At 42.4% G+C, this 19,939-nt stretch overlaps 1 protein-coding gene across 1 annotated transcript in view; it reads right to left on the reverse strand.

Moving 5' to 3' along the window:
* FAM124A (family with sequence similarity 124 member A) overlaps nt 1-19,939 on the reverse strand; it is a 43,219-nt gene that overhangs the window by 18,382 nt on the left and 4,898 nt on the right. Inside the window, exon 2 of the mRNA XM_059825554.1 lies at nt 14,295-14,326. Coding sequence (XP_059681537.1) covers nt 14,295-14,326 — 32 coding nt within the window. The remainder of the gene's footprint in view (nt 1-14,294; nt 14,327-19,939) is intronic.

A 19,939-nucleotide genomic window follows, 5' to 3' on the forward strand; every position in this document is an offset into this window, starting at 1 on the left:
TCTGTAGGGAACAGTGGTGCCTACAGAGGACAACCCTCTTGGCATCCAGAGCTGCCCAGCCCTCCCCTGGCCAGAGGTGCCTAATGGGACAGCTACGACAACAGTGGCGATCTAGTGAGACAAACACACATGGGTGAAGTGGGAAGCAATGTGTTACATGCTCTGCTCCCTTGGGTTGGGGGGGGGGAAGCCACCACCCCTGAGAGGTGCCATAAAGACTCTGGTATCCGGTAACACCATCCTTCCTGCAGCTGGCCGGGAAGGCAGGGCTCCTGGCCCAAAGCAGGCACAAGCAGCTGTAACTTCAGGCTGGCAACCCTTGCAGCTGGGAAGCAGCTAGGCTCATCTGGAGGTATGGGGAGCTGGACCTACAACTCCTTCTCCCTGGAGTACGCATGCATTTTACATTAAATCCCAGGAGACAAAATGTCCCTAGAAAAAATGAGCAGAATTTTCTCACATGCCACCTGAATAAACCTAGGTTAGAGAAGTCTCCCTCCTGCATTTGCTTTTTGGCCCCAGGACTCTTGCACACCTGGCTCCAGCAGAATGGTTATTGGGTTATCTGGCCACAGCCTGGCAGTTTGGTCCCTCTTTTACTCTGTGGGAGGCCCAGGTTGCATTCCCCCTGGAGCTGCCCTGCACAAAGACCTGTCCCTTCTCGGGGCAGTGCTCCAACCACTTTTTTGTTTCAGGAGAAGTCATCACCTTCATCAGTCTTGACGACATCTGATTTTCCAGGCTTCTCCAGTGAACTTGGCTGGAAATCCACTGACTGCCTAAACCCAGCCCATAGCAAAGCTTAGGAAGGAGATAAGTACCTGTCTCCCTGAAACGTCTCTCCTAACCCTGTGTTGGTGAATCAAGATACGGACCTAAAGACCTCTCAGACTCAAAAGGAGATATTTAATGAAGAGTTACCTACAGGGTTAGGCAAACCTGGTAAGTATGTGAGCTAGGATGGAGTCTAGGGCAAAGAGAGATTTTAGGCAGACTGGATGCCAGCCCCAGTTTGTGCACGGGAAAGCGCATTTCCAAATTGTGGCAGATATTTTCAATTTTCTAGCCACTTACATCCAGGAAACTCAGAGGAAGTATTCAACCTATAAATACTTGACATAAATATTGCATTGAGAATCTGAACACTGGGACACGAAGTTCCATTTTCCCGCTGCGGTATGCTGCTTCCTGGAAACCAATGCCTGAACCTCTCTTACACTGTACAGCCTAGATTCCTTTATCGCTACATCAGGCAGTAAGATTCCACATTTTATTCTGACCAAATTGCATGATGCACTACAGGAGATGTAAATCAAGCAATGGAAGAGGGTCAGAGTGAATGTGCCAGGTTTCTGAACTGCAACTCCCATCGAACAGTACTTCAATATCAGGAAATAACTGCTATCAGGAAGTCATGAAATAATTCAAAACTGAACATTACAGATCAGCACATTTTGTTCATTGTTAATAAATCAAAATATTTCAACTGTTGGAATGTAAAAAAAATAATCACTGTATAAATAACGTCAGAACAAAAGCACTATAATATTTCCTAATTGAAACTTCCCAGGATTTTCGCTGCACAGAAAATGTCACTGTTTCTCTATTTCAATCCCATTCCAAAACACAAAGAAATGTCAAAATTTCTCACTGAACAGGACCTTCACATTTTATCTGAGTCCAAGGCAAGACTGACTGTTTTAGGTGTATTAACTGAAAGGCTCATGGGCAGACACAAAGACAGAGGCTATTTTCATAAACAAGGATCATCACTTTATGGGCAGCTGCAACAGAAGCAGTTACTGGACAACCCTGGCAGCATAACCCACTGCTAGGTCATGCTTTGATGAATTATGCAGCATCAATAATCTTTTGAACAAGCAGGATGTGACAGATTCACCAGCTCCTCCATTCTCTTTCCCCGCTGTTTAATAGCATCTGACAAATGCAGGGCTGCAGCATAATGTGCTTCTCAGCATGCCCTGTTTTGCACACCACCTCAAACTCATGAAGGATGTTCAGAAGCAGTAAGAAAGGGGATATTCTGCACAGCACAGCGACAAGAGGAGAAACCTCTTTCACTCTCCCATCAGAGCAGCATTTTCCTGCGGAGCTGCAGTTGAATGTTCTCTAATGGAGATAATGGTGCCAGGGTGCTCACTCCTCCATCCGTACTAAGGTAGTATAGACAGTGCACAGCAGACCGGCATACTGACAAGCATGGCAAAATGGTCAATCTGCTCCTCCAGACGGGCACATGATATAGGCTCTCTGTGCTGTTATCCAGTTGCTGTAGAACCAAAAAAAAAAAAAAAAAAGTATTGAGCAAAAATAAAGCTGGAAAATTAAGTTCATTATCTGCCTGATGGAGGTAAAAAGCTTTCTCTGGTACATTGATATGAATAGTCTTACAAGGTGTCATTGCCCTTGGTGTACAGCACGCAGCCAACCCTGCGGGAATGAATCTTATCAAAAAGCGATACTTAATGCCCACAGAGGCCCTGCACGATCAAGCAAAGGCAATGCCAGATCTCATCATGTGGTACCTTTGCTGTTAGATGGTGCAGCAATTGCTGAAACTCCCCACTGTGCTACAGCCCCCAGTGAATTCTCATCCTTCCCCCACCAGCTACATTTCCCTGACCTGCCTAAGGGTAATCTTTCATGATCAAATCAAGCTGCTGTTGAAAGAAGCCATCTCACTCCATCTCACATCCTTCACCTCTCCATGCAATCCTGCCCACTCCCTTATGTTGGCCTAGGTACTTGTGTAGCTCCACATCTTAAGCTGATCATGAAACTGCACCCTGATACTCGCTCTCCTGTTTGCAGTCGTATGGTCTATGATGCCAAGATTGCCACCTCGGCTTGCCTTCAGAACCATACGACCCTCATCTTCTTCATAGGAAACACAACCATTGTGGCCCAGAGTCATCCCATGGAATGTCAGGTACCTGACAGATGTCCCTCCAGCAGGAGGCTGGCTCTCCTGGGCTCCTTTTGTAGTCCATGGTGAGAGACAGAATCGAACCTCAGATGAGGTCCCTCACTCTCCACTGTCCACAAGTGTAGTGGGAACCAAGTAACTCCACTTTCATCTTGGGCACCTCAGCTACACAACTGAAATTGGAGACAAAGTTTGTGGGCCTACACGCTTATCTTGAAGATCATTCTTGTTCTAGTATCTTATCTTGCTGTATCACTTTGTCAACAAATGAGACGTGCTTTTGTGATGAGCATTATGGAAGAAATGCTCTTGACCTATGTGATTGTCATGTCTTCCATTACATCCTCCACACCAACTTCTTTGACTCCCTAAGTCAGGCTGCTGACTGCTCATAGCAAGGCAAAGAGTCAGGGACTCCTTAGGTCACAGATACACTCTCAGTCCCTATTTCCCTCATCTCCTCATTCACAGTAATGCAGCTTTCTCACTTATTCCCTAACTACCTGGCAGACAAACAGCAGTTCCCACTTGGTGTAAAGGTATGTGTGTGTTGCCTGTGGGCTGACTGTCCAGCTGTAGGTTGGGAGAAGAGAATTCACATTACAGTCTTTTTTCTCCGTGGAGACAAAAGTTTGTCCCACTGCCTTTCATCCAGTTCCGATGAAACCTGTGGGAAGTTAGTGGCTCTGTGAAGAAAGACGGCACGTGTTCACATCATGTTTCCCTCCAAAAACAGGCTAATAAGAAAGAGACAGGAGTGCCACATTGTGTTTCTGGCTGTGTAATCCCATGTCCCTGACACTACAGCCTTCGCCTTGCTATGTCTGCGTGCTACCTAGGCGTTACGGAGCCTGTAGGCATGTCAAAGCAGAGGCTGTACTTTACTGTATATTAAGCACCCAGCAAAAAAAGACCCACAACTCTGAGAAGAAGGTGTATGGGATCTTCACGCAGACAAACTGTAGGGACCATGGTTACAAGTAAGCAAACTGCTTGGCAAGTCCTCACAAACACCCCCCAAACTAAGGATTTTTCTGCCAATGCTGTGGTCTTCTCTATATGAGCTCGTTACTCTTGCTGCATGGTGCTCTCGCAACCTGGTGTTCTCCTTCCTCAAAATATGCTGCTGACACCATATGTTACATTGGCAACAGCGGTGTTAGAAATAATCAGAATTTCAGGTTAAAAAAAAATCGTTATCATCTACTTATCCTCTGGAGAGCACTGAAGTCTTACACTTCAATACTCTCCTCAACCACAGATTTAGCTGCAAACTTGCTGAAAAACAAGAACCCCAAAATGCTGGTGTACTCATACATCTTCATGGATATTCTCCTGAATGTCAACTGTTGTCATTTCCCCTCTTCCTTCCCATGCAGTTCACCACAATTGGAGATCTGTCTTGGTGTCTCAGTCTGCAGATGTGTCCATGCCACAAACCAGATTCACATTATTTGGCATGTTCAAACTGTCTTCACTGTCTTAGAGGTAGATGGTGTCTTTTGAGTGGACAGCTATTTGCCCATCTAGGGGCTCACATGGCTTCATCACACAGAGAGACAGGAGACCCAATACCCACAAAAGAAACAGTAAGGAAAATTTTTTTTGATAGCCTGAAAAGTATTCCTGCTCTGTGGAAAACAGCTGGCACCTGTCATTCTGTGTCTTTCAGAAACACACAAGAAGAAACAGTGATCAGAAACCCCTGAGTGGGGAACTGAAGCACAATGGTGAGCTGCTGCTCGCAGGATTTGCCCCAGTGAGTTTGGAGATGCTACTGGCACAAATGAGCCTAGGCCATCAGGGTAAGACGCGGGACTTTATGTAACAGCCTATATTGCTGTTAAATGCAGTCCAGCGGAGAAATACAGGGAAGGTGCATTAATTATTAATGCTTAACTGTTACATTAATTTGTTTTATTGTTATTTGATATTGTATGTAGAATTAAAAAAAAAGTAATCTCTTTTTTTAGGGGCAGTAGGGAAGGGAAGAGGGCCTGAAACTGAAACACAGAGAGAGCAGTATTCCAAAGGGCTGCAGATTTCCACTTTAGAACTAGAGTTAACCTTTGCAAAGATGCATGTCCTTCCCGATCATAAAATTTTCCTAAAGAAAGATATGGATCGTTATACTTGGCAAAAACCCAGACACCGATCTTTGGTATTAATATCAGATTCTGTACAGAGTTGCAATCTGTAGTAATTCAGTAAAACTCCCATCAGCAATCACCAGTAAATCAAAAGCCGTACAATGCATATCAGCATTCAAACTGCGTCCAGCACCATACTATTCGAAGTCCTTTAATTGCAAGCATTGTATTTTCTTAAAATCTGACTCCTGTGTAAAGCTGAGATTCTCAAAAATATGTTTTTTATAAAAGTGCAGAAAGAACATTGCTTTAAAAAAACCCAAGAAATGCTGTACACTTGAGGAGCTGACAAATTTGGTCCAACAATGAGCTCCATACCTCACACAATGTACTCTAGTTAACCGAGAGTGTGATTTTACGATGGGCTTAAGACAATTTAAGACTTCACTGCTGGCACTCTTCCCCCTACTATTCCCAGCTAAGTGTTTCCAGTGCTTCCCATGTGTCAGGTCTAGGTGCAAGTTGAAACAGCTTGCTGAACAGACGGAAAAGAAGCCCTCAGACAAGGAGTAATCAGGATTGTGCCTTCTGGTGGCAGTCAGAGAACTGATCTGGCTAAAAATGTTAACTTTCAGGCAGACCTTCCTGGTATCACAAAGAGGTGGCAGGGAAACCCAGCCAGACTGAAGGCAGAAGCCACAACAAAGCATCTACGCTCAAGACACAGCTAAAGAAAATATGGGATCAAACCCTGAGGTTCGATGTCTCTGTAAACAATCAACAATATTAGCATCACAACAAAGGAGCCATTTGGACTTGACAGTAGTGGAAAACTATTTTGAATCTCATGATCCTTTCAGCCGACAGCAACGTGCGGTTCAAAAGACCTACCCCATACCAGCTGATGGAAAAGAGAAGCAGTAATAGAAAGCATGCTTTGTCATTCGTGCTTCATCCTGATCCCATACGGTGGCAGCCAGGAGACACCTGGTAAACGTTTAATGAACCTTTTAGAAATTACAGATACAAGATTTTTTCCGAAACTATTAATCAACAAATATGTGGTACCAACAAAAATGAGGCAGGCAGTGGATATCTACTGCTCTAGAATGTGGCACACGCCGATTACCAAGTGCCCCAGTTCCCCAGCAAGCTTGCATAAATCAATGTTATTTATTTATTTTAGAAAGTTCAAATTAAAGAAAATACACCACGATAATGTACTGCGGCCATAAAATGAGGAAACTAATTGTTGGCGTTGTCAAAACAGCACACATTTAGTAGAAACTGCCTTAATAGCTTCAGCCTTCACAAGTGCTTTGTCATTTGACTCAGTGAGTCAGATGGCTTTTCCCGTTCTACCACAACTAGTGCCTCTGAGTCAGGAGTTGCCATGGAACAGATTTATTTTTCTTAGCTTCCCTCTTTGGGCTTTAGCAATTCAGACAGACATCTCTTCAATTTCCAGACCATTCTCATCACTGCACCAGCTGAACTTGGAATGCCAAGATCTTTCCTACAACCCATTGCTCAGGGTAGAAGACCCACTAAATGGCTGCCTAGCTCCTTGTGGTTTTCTGGGCCAGCAGCAGTAACACTTCCACAGAGGGAAATTCAACCCACATCACCTAATAATCCAATTTAACTTTGTCTGAAATCTTTCCTGTAGATTTTTACTGGAATTGTGTGGCACTCAATAGCTCAGTGTCTATCAAAGATTTCCTATGCTTCTGAATCATGCTTGGTAATGAGAAAGAGGAAATATTTACTTATGTGGGTTTGATTATGACTATGTATGCTTAAAAAAGGAGCTAGAAAAACATTCAGATTGTCATTCATACACAAATTAGTTCTTTTTTTTAATAACCAGTCCAGTTTTTATCTGCTGTATCTATATGACAGGAAAAAAACCTGACTGGATGTGGTCAGAAAACAATATACAAAACAACAAAACCAGAGTTTTGATAGCTCTGGTCCAGTAACTCTTCAGGGTACACTTACAGCCCCTTGATACAGAAATCCCAAGCTAGCACTAAGCCAGTAGGAAGTAATTTAACCATGGGACACACAGTTGGGTGCGTGCTAAATGATCCCAAGGAGTGAAAGTCTGATTTTAACAAAGAACAAAGATACATGGGTTACTCCAAGCTAAATACATTTAAACAGGAACTTCAATCTTTACAAGGGGAAGGGCATGCTTGTGGTTAATGCCACACACTTGGCATGCAAAAATCAAATCTAGATTTCATTTCAAGCACAGTTACACATTTGTTTGTGCATGCCCTTACACATGACTGTGCCTCATTTCTTTTTTGTCTTCTCTTTCTGGCCACTGGCCATCTTCAGTCATGTCTTTAAGAACATGTTTCCTCTCTACTCCTTATGATTCTAAATAACCGTGTGCAGTAAGACCAACCTCAACATGCTATCTCCCTACTAGAACAGCATCCTAACCTCAACTTCTTGAAAGGTAAAAGTGCAAATAACAATGTTAACTCAATGTCAACATCTCCAGCATGGTTTCCAGGCAATGGTGCTCAGCAGCAGTGATAACTCTGTGCCATTCCTGATATAGGCAAGGGTCCATTTGCAGCTCCTGAAAATCAGGATGCATCATCTGTGGATGCCTGTGAATGAGACTGGGATGCTGGTGGGGCTGGTAGGGGGCATGGTGCTGTGTGATCAAATACCATAGCAAAACAGGAAGAAGTTACTAAAAATTATGCAACTGAAAGGGAAAATTAGGGACTGGAGAGCAACAGGGCCTGCTGATGTTGCTCTGGGTTGATGATTCAAACTGAAATACAGGAAATTCTGTTTAAACATAAGAAAAAACTTTTCTACTCTTCACTCACTGGAAGAGGTTGTCCAGAGAGGCTGTGGGGATATTCAAAACACAATGGGACATTGCCCTGAGCAGCCTGCTTTCACTGCCCCTGCTTTCAGCAGAGGGCTTGGACTAGATGATCTCCAGAGGTGCCTTCCAACCGCAGCTTTCTGTGGTTCAGTACTATACTTTTCTATCCTGTATGCAAGCATTTGCTCCTTCGTCGCCGTGGAATTTGATGACAAGCAGCTACATAAACATGTTTTGCACAGCCAAAGACTGCTAGGTGGCATGTAGCAATGACATTTTCCTTCTTCACACAGTCACAGTGGGAAACAGCATTGCTCTTTACCTCTAGCAGCATACAGGCCAGGCAAGATACGCAGAAGATGCTCACTGTATTTTCCACAGGAGCTGAGATTTTAGATTTCACTACTATATTAAACACCTGAATTTGCAACATTGACAGATGCTGCAGGCTAAGAGCTCTACATGATTTGGGTCCAATTTCCTCTTCCATTTTTTCTCATACTTTAATTAGTCTTCCTTTTATAATAACACCTTCTGGAAATGCAGCATGATGCTGGCAAGCCCACTGTAAACTGTTTTTACAATTGTATTTAATACAGCTCGTTGCCAGCCATTGTAAAAGCATCTCAGTTCTCTGTGAAAATAAGAAACAATATACTACAGTGCATCTTCGTATTGCAGTAAATGAATATAATTATATCATTACACTTACTAAATTACATTGTTTGGAGAAATATACTTAGAAGATACCCAGTCCAGCAGTGCCTGGGTCAGAACCAGTTTGAACTAACCTAACTTGAAGTAGGCAATTGTATTATGAAATTTTAGCTTTCTGATAGATTTTTAAAAGCCCAAATCAAATCCAGCCCCCTTCCTGCTCCTGGTTAGTTTTCATTACCTTTAACAGTTGAGTGAAGGCAGCCAGAATTTGAAATGATACACAAGTAATGGGAACCCATTTCTCCATTTGCTATTGTTACAAGGCACCTATACATCTGCGTAATACTATAGATCCTTACTCTCCTGTATCTCCTGTTACCTCTGCAACCAGGAAGGCTACACCTTTTGTTTTTCCTTAAAAGCTCCATTAGTGCCCATTTTGACAGATGCGATCCTTGGGTGTCTGAAGTGTTTGGTAACAAAAATTCTTAAGAATTAGAAATGGGAGAACTTCTGGAGACACTGACTTTGCTCTCTTCTATGAAGGACCTAGTGCTCAGGCTGGATTCTACTCTCTCATTTTCCTCTTCACATTTCCTTCCAACAATGCTTACAATCTAATAACTTGAATAGAGAGGGAAGAGGAAGATTCTTGCCAGGTAACATCAAGAAGCAGATGCCATGGTGGGAAAAAAAAAAAGAGCAAAAGGGACAAAACAGAAAGAGCAAGAGAGAGAGGAAGCATATTGTTCCATGCACATGGTATGGAAGTGATGTGAAAACTGTCATGTAACTTGCCTTGGCAAGCTCTGAGCCTGGATGGGACTGGTGGCCTAACACTGACCACTCACAACCTATCTGATGGACTACATTGGCACCTGAGTAGCTTTTGATGGGTCCTCAGAATGACAGTGCACACAAATACGTAATTTCTACTTCTAATGAGGCCCTAAGTTCACAGCTGGCTTCAGAGTAAACACAGTTACTCAAAATGAGAGCAGATAAATGCAGCAGTGAGCAAAAAAAGGTAAGGCAGCTTCAGGAAAACAAAGGTGTACCTCAAATTCAGGACAGCACTATCTTTTGGGCAACCATTTTTTTCTTATTTGAATATTGTCACTTGACCACATGCCATTAACTTACCCTAATTGTCTTTAATGAGAATTGCTAGGTGTCTAAAAAAGACTGGGAATAAGTCTGAAAGAAAAAGGACGTCGACTAGGTTATGCTGACTTGGACTAATGCAAGGGGCATACACAAACACAAGGTTTCAAGGGGCTTTTCACAAACAGCAAATACTGTAGTACTGGTGATGTCCCATTCTCAATGGCCAGATCAAGCACAAAGAGCAAACACCACTCAGGAAATAAAATCCACCATCCAAAGCGCCATTAGGGCAGCCTATTTCCATACACAGCTGGGGCATGGAGGTAAGATACAGCCTTAGCACCTCACCCTGCCTCTGGAATCAAGAATAAGAGAAACCTTGCCCTTACTAGCCCTCCTTTATGGACTGCAAGTTTTGCGCATGAGGTCTCTTGCCACTCGTAGAGAAAACAGAGTCCAAAACCAGCCCAGGGAGCTGATGCAGATGACACCGACAAAACCTTGACCAAATCCCAAAACAAAGATCTGAATTTATACTACCATAGGAACAGAAGACCAAACAGGAAAAAATTTATTTAAAAAGAAACATGCTCAGTAACCCACATATTTGTAGATCTGCCAAAAGAAACTGTCTTGTGCTTAATTTTTAGAATCCGGAAGTGGGTGAAATTCCATGGGTTAGGAAGTATGTGCAACACGGAAATAAAATGTTAATAGCCCAGCTCTCAGGTTTACCATAGAAGAATAGGAACAACCTAAAAACACCCCAGAAGGACTCAATCATTTCCCAGCTGCTAAATGAAGGGCAGAGGAGCAAGGGAAGGTGCATTACCAGTTTTCTGACTGCAAAGCAGGTGAGTGACAAGCCCTTTACCTCACTGAGAAGCACAACATGAACCACCGTGTACTACAGGGTTTTACTATCTCAAATGCTCTAAAATCCGCCACAAACTTGCATCTTATCCCATAGGGCCAGTTTTATGTTTCATTTACCGACTTAGCTGGAATGGTACAAACATGTATCCAGGCAGCCTAGCTGAAAAATGTCAGGGGAAAAAAATAATCACTCACTTCCACAATTATTTCTAAGACAACGTGGTTAAATTGGCTCCAGAGCTGACTAGGTATGGAATATTTCAAATGTTAGAAATCACAAAAGTCTTGCTTCAAAATGCCCACTTCTGGTTTGAGTCTTTCTGACGAGCCATTATCATAAATGCAAAGATTATGCAGAGGAGGAAATAAGCAGCCCCCATCAAAACTCCTCCTCCCTAGTCAAAAATCATCCCTGAAACACATAGCTCAAAGCAATTTGAAGATAATTAAAACGTTGATGTGCAGAGACTGTTGCTTATTGTGCTGACCAACACTAATTAATTATTTCTTTGTAATTCCTACTGTCTGTATCCATATGCCACCTATGGTCATTGTATTTCGGTATTATGTACTTTGGGTAAAAGTCTCTTCTGTGTGTATAAAGTGCCTAGCATAATTCCCTCTCGTATATGATTAGGGATCCCTAATAGTAATTGAAAACTGTAATTGAAAAGGTAATTGAAAATATGAGCAAAAAGAAGCTTAATACATTTTCTAGATTAATGAAGAGCACACCAATGGGCAAAACATCCTAATAAGACAAAGCACTCTCCTGCTCAAGAGCAAAGGGAGAAGTTTCTATACACACCAGAATTCAGGGGAAAAAAAATGCCAAAATTAATTTAGCACTTCTCTTCCTTGAAATCACACTGCTGAACCTTTCAAAGCTGTAATACCTCAAAACCCAGCATCCAGCAGACAGGTTTGCATGGCCTATTTACCCTGCTCAATAAGAAAAGGCAAAGTGGCACCCTGACAACAGCCAGAGCCGCATGGCAGATAGCGGCTGCATTTTCTTGCAGAAACAAACACACTCTGCAAACTTTGGTACTCTTTCACAAAGTACTTGCTGTACAAAACCACAAATGTTAGATGAACGCTGCCAGTAAAAAGCAGTTTTGGGTTACCCAAAGCCGTGAGACAAGGTCAAAGAAGTAAAGAATTGAGATGCTGCATAGGACCCAAGGTCCAACCAACCCACCAGGCAGGGCTTTGAACTGCTGAAGTAGTACGTCGCGCACGATAACTGCTGCCATATGCTTAGGGAAAAAAAGTACTAGAATAACGCATGTACAGAATGATCCTTCCATTGCCATACAGCAGCTGATGAGATTTTACTTCTGACTTTGGGGGTCTAGGGTTCCTGCATACTTTTGCATTGGTGCAAAGTCCTGCAGCTTGTTCAGCGGCTGTCATCCCAGCAAGTGATATAGGCAACTGTAGTTAATTCACCTGCTAAATCGTTCGTATCGTTTTCTTGGCATGTCTGTGGAAAACCGTTGTCCAATGGAGTTCATCCAGAAATTTAGAAGATTATTCATTTATTGAACACTGAAATCGGAGCCTCATCAGTACCACCGAATAAGACCCCTGTAAAACCACATTAGCCTGCCATCCTTCTGGTTTAGATAAACTCCACTTCATTAGAAGAGGAGCTTCAGATGAAGCAGCTGCAGGTAATGGAGATTCTTTGCTTTTTAATTTACAACAGCTTACTTTGTATCATCTTAGGGCCTAACAGCATCATTGATTAGACTGCTTTCTGTACTATGAATGATACCACTTGCTGAATCTTTTCCCCAAAGAAATTATAATGGCCAAATCACATTTTTTTTCCTAGTATCTCTTCCCCAATTATCTTTTCTTCAAATGCATTATGCACCCCCTGACTGACAGCCTCCGACATGAAAGCATTTCTATTTTACTGAAATTCTTTTATGTAGCTGTTTCTGTTACTCTTGCACTGCCTGACCAAACCGACCACACAAACCCCACAAAATGCAAAATTAAATACTGCTACTTGTGAAGTTGTATCAATATAATTTGCCTTGGAAGCAGAAGAGAGAAAGGAGGAGACTGTCCTGCCTCCTGAACTTCTCTGTCTTTGTTGGAATGTTAATACCTCCTTGTACTGACAAATTACTGGTGTTGAAATACAACTGTAATCCCCACATATTCGGGACAGCCATGGCCAGCAAGACGCTGAGGTGACCACAGTTAACACGACACACTGTAGCTGCCACACAACCAAAAATTACCCTACAAACAGCTCATTTAATAAAAACAAAGACTTACAAATGTAATTTGTTACCTTTATTTGTAAAATGTGCAGCAGTCATGCAAAGTTGGTAAGGGATCAAAACCAAATTTTTAGATGAGAAATATTTTACTTACACCTTGTCTTCTGAACTTATCTGCCAAATATGCACTTCTAGGCAAATAATTATGAGTTACCACCCAAAAAGTGGAGGAAGCTTGCAGCATATTCCCCAAGCCATCTCCCAAAATTGTAAGCTGAGGGGGTGCTGGGACACACATCTGGTGTAACCAGTCAAATCCAATATGCTTTTACTATCACAGAAAAGTTGATTGCCTCGATTTTGCCTCCCAACTATTTCAAAAATTATGTCTATCAGTGGGAATCCAGAACAACAGAATTTAAGAAAAAGCTGCACTAAATTCTCTCTTTCTCAGACACACACACATACTGAGCAGATGGAGGAAAGACAGCGAGCTCCCTGCTAGTCACATCAGCTCAGGAGCCAAACATTACGAACACTGTCTGATCCAGCTCTTGTTGAAATCAATAAAAGCCTTCCACTGAAGATCATGGGAGATGGAAAATAACCCTCTGCACACTTTAGCCAGAATCTGTGAATGAGAGAAAACTGACAGCTTTCTTCCCCTCTGATTTTCATGGCACTTAAAGATCCAGATTATAAAACACAATTTGTCATCTGTGAATTTTTGATCTGCTTGCTTGGCACAAATAAAGCTCACGCCTATGTGTGAATCAGGGAGACAGGCATCACCTTGCACTTTGGCAGGAGAGAGATAACTAGTAGCTGTGCATGAATAAGCACTATTGCATTTCAAAGTGCTGTGGATACAGTATGTCCTACAACTAAGAAAACGTTTGGAGTGGTACTTAGAGGACTGAAAAAGCGCTCCTTGTTCCTTAAAAAATTGCCGTTTTGCGTTGGTGAAAAAGAAAGAAAAAATAATCCAGACACCAGGATTCATCTTTTATTGGTTGGATAACCTGAAATTCAACCGGCTATCGTAAACATCTAGAAAGACTGTGACACTTACTAGAGCATGTATCATCTTTGAAATCAAAGAAATGCTTCACAGAATTTGCTCTCAAGTGCTTCCTTGGCATCAGCTTACAATAAGCATTCAATTAGACCTGGGGGATGCAGGAATAATGACATCCATCACTGCAAACTCATTTGGCCTGAGGACCCATTCACACTGGCCACACGGTGTCTACAGATTTTGTTCTCATTTTGCCTTGCATTCTTGTGAGCTCCAATATTTATGACTTTACACATGGCTTGTATTTTGGTCATAAACATCCAATCAGTTTAATTTTCTATACTGTTTCTAGACATAGATCCAAGAAGAGAAGGACAGGGGCTTTTCTGTGTCAAAGTGAACTCCATCATAACACTTGGTTGATGTTAATAAACATTAGCAACCAGAAAAAAGAAAATATGAGTATCCATTTCAAAAAAATTATCAAAGTTATACTCACTGCTGGTAGAGGACATACGGCTGTACTCAGACCTGCAAGACAAAGATTTTAGTTAGACCATATTAAATCTAAAAAAGATAATGAAAAATGTATCAAAACTAACTCACGTTGCATATTAAAATAGTTTAACGCCCATTTAGCGTTATTATGCTAAGATAATAACTGGAACAGGTTTTGAACATGGCCTCGGAAAAACTGGCATCTCGCATGAATTTTGAAAACACCTACGTAGAGTAAGTAAAGCAGCTAGGGTTTTATCTAGGGGCTATTCATGCTACCTAACTTTAGGCGTAAAAATCAAAGCTCAGAAGGCTCACTATAAGGAAGAAATAGGCTGCTTCAGACACAGGTTAGGAGCAGAAGTCTACTAGATTTTGACTCTGCTCCTCATCTTCCTCACCTTATGTCCTCTAAATGCTGCTGTGCAGATTTTTTTCTTTTTTTAAGAGAACTCTATTCAAAGAGAAGAATTCTTTGTTCACATCTGGTAGGGAAGACACAAATTGAGTACCAAATATAAATATTCAGATGACAAAGCTTTTTGCCTTAGGAAACCCTTTTCCTCTTCAAGAAATCTCTCAGTAAAAACATACACCCATTGGTTCTACTTCCGTGCATACTGGCTTACCTGTGAGAAAATCAGAGCAGTTAAGTATTTTGAACAACAGTGCAATTAATTTTGCAGCTGCATATAACCCCAAACTCCTGAAAACCCCATTCTGGGCTAATTAAAGCATGGCCCATCTATGTCCTAAAGATTCAGAAATACTAAGGTAAAACAATTATGTCATCACTGAATATAAAAAAAAAATAATTTCCACTTCTGAGGCCCTACCTATGACTTCTGAGTGTTTGGTTTTGGAGTTCACAGTCACACAGCCTCCGCTCCCCCAGTCGCTGGGTCCCCAAAACAGATGCCACTTGCCAGAGCTCTCTGCCACAATTAACATCTCGCATGTAAGCCCTGCAGTGCCCTGAACATAACAGGCAAACTGTTCGGGAGCCGTAACAGTTCTTGGATCCAAACCTAAATGCTTGTTTTATATGAATAATTGCTACAAGTTTGCAATATTGCTTTAAATTACAAAAACATGTGAGCCTTGGCTCCTAAGATACTTGTCTGGAAATAGATACCATCTAAGCATATTCTCAGGATACCTTCATACTCAAGGCTCTCAGGTATTCAAGGGAATAAAGGACATCAACCCCACATAACTAGAGTGCCCACTTTTGATGTTAATATGGACATATCTCTTGCAGAAGAAACAAAGCAATTACAGTCATCCCCATATTTCATAGCCCCGTGCTTAGCACTCAGTATTCTGCAGATCAGATGCTAAGACTGCTGGTTTAGGTGAGAAAGATCACGAGGAACTACGCCCAACTCTTCTTGCCAATCCTGTTGGACCAGTGGAAGATGACACAATCTGAATTTTTCACAATACTCATGAAAAAAAAAATCCACCAATACCATCAAGTACCATGAGGTTATTGTAGCTTTTGAAAAAGGTCTGTGCAATGCTGGGGAGAGAGTTGCTGATGAGGGCTTGCAGCTCTCTCTCACTCTCTCTCCTTTACTAAATCCTACACCCCCAGCCACTTTGATAACGCCAGGGAGCAAGGAAACATCTTTGCCACACATGGCAGAGATCACAGGATTAGGTCATTAGTAGCCCTTCTCAGTCGCCCCATATATACCTGCTACATGGCACATCCTCCCTGAATAAAATGCTATCCCTCAACCAACCTCCCCCAGGACCGTTGTGTAGCTGGGAAGGGCAGAGGCAGTAACGACATGAGCAGAGAAGGAGACCTCCTTCTTCCTACTGCTGGGCCATGTACACACCACAAGTCTGGCTCCGGGCAGGGACCAACGGAAAGCAATCCCAGGGGCTGGATAAGTAGTGCTCTGCAGGCCATAAAGCTGCATGGTATTCTCAGCAGCAAGTCTCGTTGGTATCATTTGGCACCATGTATATTTGGAAAGGTGTGAAAACTGTAACGTGTCACTCTTCACAAGCCCAGAGGCAAGCAATATACATCCAGCTGCCTCCAAGCATCCGAAGCAAGGATTCATTTAGTTTGCACTTCTGTTTGAAAACAGCCCAGGGCTGTCCTTCAACGTATCTGTGTTCAGCAGTTGGCGGCTAATTCAATATGAATCTGCACTGCTTGTATTTCAGACAGAAGCGAGACAACATTTTGCCTTTTGCTTACCGCAAGTAGAAGCAGCTTTCTATTACTTCACACTGTTATTTTATTATCCCAAAGTGCTGCAGGCACATTATAGGACATGGAGAATTAATGAGTCCTAAACTGAGGAAGTGGCAGTCTACTTACAGGCAGGACATGAAAAATGAGACAAGAGGAAAAATAAAAAGATGGGGAGTGAGAAAGGAGGAGACAACAGTGTGCTTGGAGACTAATTGCACAGACACATTTTAATAGGCTTTAGAATTGTATTGGGGGTTTTTTGTAATTCTAATATGGTTCAAGCTAATATTTAATTCATGTTTGTCGCACAACTGACATACACAGTATTAAAAAAAAGGATAATTAAGCTCAAAGTCTTATGTCAACGTCAGATGCCGAAATGAGAACTGTACCCTCCCTAAGCTCCCTCTATAGTCAATAAAAAGAGAGGTCTGAAGTGTGTCTCTCCCTAGCTGTTTTCTAGAGATAAAACCTACAGAAACCACATTCTTAATGTAGGACCCTCGGCTACATGCCTAAAACCAAATGGGATGAATATGAGTCTCTCTATGTCCTCTCAGGGCCAACCTGAATCACTTTTGTCCTCCCTCCAACTCCTTTCTTTTTTAGAATTTCTTTGTTTGAATCTAGTCTTTAAAAACAAAAATAACAGTGTTAGTAAAATCCTTAATAATTTCAAAACATTAGCACAAACCATTCAGATTCATGACATACGCTACTAAGTGGCTTACAAAATATATACTTTCTTCCTTATAGTCAGCTATTTAGCATACTAAATTCTAAAGTTTCTGTAAGTCTTTTAATCTTTTTAGACTAGTATACACAACAAACGTTCCCTTTGACAACATCATGCAATAGAAAAATAAAGTACCAAAATAAACATCTCCTGGGTCATGTAGACTCTCTGGACGTCAAGCAACTTTGTTCCTTCCCATTTTTTCCAGCCCTGTTTTAAACATCCCAGGTATCAGCTTCTATCAGTTGCCTTGGAAGAGGATTTTCCCATTAGGATAACTCAAGAGTAAAGCACTCATGGGCTTTAATGGTGACAGACTGGGGCCATACTGGGGCTCAGAGGTTCCAGGCCAATTACATGGTCTTGCAGCAAACTATTTCCTCTGATAGATAAAAGGAAAGAGACATTCAGGACAGAAACTGAACAAATGGAGGACTGTTCCCTTTATAGGCACATAATGAGGAAAAAAAATGATCAAAAAGGGTATTGAAGCAGTGGGAGGTACTGAAAAGGAGGGCTCATCACTCAGTCAAAAGACACATCAGCCTGCAAAGAATTTGTGCTCAACAGTCAGGCCACCAGCATGTCAAGAGACATTAAAATAGGAATGTAGAAGCTTGAGATAAATGTGGGACCTTGATTCCCATGGCACTGTTGAAAGATCAGGACTGTACATTATCTGAGAGCATAACACCATCATGAGCACAAACGATCCTGAGCAATCCTCTGAGATCAGCCTGCACTACTCATTGCTGACTAGTAATACAGAGCCTCAAAATACCCAAGAAAGGAAAATAGCCCACTGAATACCAGTAAGTAGCTGCTAGCACAACTTACAATTACTGAGTATGGTATAGAAAAACACTTGAAACCCGTTTCTTTGGGTAAGAAGCATGACTACGTTACATCTGTGAATCACACAAGCAACATAGCTACACCAGCATTGCACTGTGCTTGGGTTACTTTGGCATGCTGATCAGCCATGGCACAGCATCACGTTAACATAGCTACAGTGGTGACATCTATGCTAATAAACAAATGTGCTCAGGAGACCCGTCTGGGACCGAGGCCAACTACCATGAAGCAGTCTGCACCTGTATCATTAAAACCTCTTGCCTTCCAAAACAGACTGGCAAGTGGTCTGCTGGGAATGGTCCCTGGGCCACGGTAACGTGGTAAAACAAGTCCCTGGCTCATGGTAAAACACACCCAAGAATCACATGGGAGAAAGCTAGATAGCCCCACCCAAACTGATGCCATCAACCATTTTACGTATTCAACAGTATGGACAACTCTGTCCCTGTGCTCAGGGACACCCCCACATGCTGTTTAATGCACTGGCATGGCTGTAACTAGGGTTTCCGAGCCAGGCAGCATCTCTACAAGGCAGTCTGCTGTGTAAAACGAACATGCATCTCTCAAGTTATTCTAACACAATACTACACCATGATATGCCCAAGGTCTCCATTGCCAGGACTCCTTAATCCCCCTAAAAAATGAAACTGTGGAAAGTTTACTAGCTCTTCTGCTGTCTGCATCCTTCGCTTGCTTAGGACTGATGGAACAGCACTTGCTGGATTCACATTTCCTCTGCCTTTTATACTTAGCGTTGTTTCAGATTTCACTGTTTCATATTAAGAGCTGTATTTAACAGCTTCTTTGCCTTCCCTCCCCCAGAAAGCGCTCCACGGGGCACACGGGAGGATTTTATAGCAGTTAAAGCACAATGTATGAGTCAGAAGATTTAGCTTTGTAGCTCTGTCTTGGGTTTCTTCTCACCAAATTCCTGTGGGTCAGATTACAATCTGCTTCACTAATATCAGTCCAACGAAAATCCATTACCTTCACCCTACTTCTACTTCTGTAATCAAGACAACTGCAATGGAATAACTCAGAGCATCTTGTCTTAAAATGCCTTGCTCTGGATTTCTAGTCAAGTGATGAAGTTGGATGATGGATTCCCATCCCTCAGCTGTAACTACCGCACTCAGGAGCTTATTACCAGTGCTTGAGGCCCCATGTGAGAGACTTCATCATCATCATTGTATAAGGATGAAGGGTTGTTTGTAATCTTTCAAAAAGCATCTGATGGGGCAGGATGACACTATGCTTTAGTGAGCACACCTGCCTGCACACCCCGCTCACCACTCATTCACAGAGCACTCCCCAGAGGGACGCATCAGGACTCAGGTGGCACGTACCTGCCCGTCCAAAGCCAGCGGGTGTGTCACCCTCCCAGGGTCCTGTTGCTTTTAACTAACAAGAGAAGCGGCTTAACTTATACCAAACGCCTAGTCTTCACGCAGCTACAGTTGGCTGAGGTGAACCTCACTGCCTGCTGGGACCTAGCCATCACGGGTGTCAGCACGGACCTCCTGGCCACCGGAATCGCTTTCGGTGCCTAGCCCCAGTGCCACGCATTAGCAGGTCTGCCTGCCCTGAGGTTCAATGAAACAGCTTCACTCCACCAATTAAATCTGGTTAGAAGTGGTGCCTCAACCTCATTTTGTGACAAATAGCTCAACTTCATGTTATTTGAACGTCAAATCAGAGACAAGTTGTCTACCTTGGCACATCTGGAATGGTGGATATATAGGAAGTGAAAGTCTAGCAAAAAAAAAAAGAAACCCCAAGGTAAAAACAGGCCTTAAAATAGGTTTCAGCAGCAGTGATTTCTATTCCTGAGAGTTTCTCA

Source organism: Gavia stellata, chromosome 1 (assembly GCF_030936135.1).
Source record: "Gavia stellata isolate bGavSte3 chromosome 1, bGavSte3.hap2, whole genome shotgun sequence".
NCBI classification, from domain to species: Eukaryota; Metazoa; Chordata; class Aves; order Gaviiformes; family Gaviidae; genus Gavia; species Gavia stellata.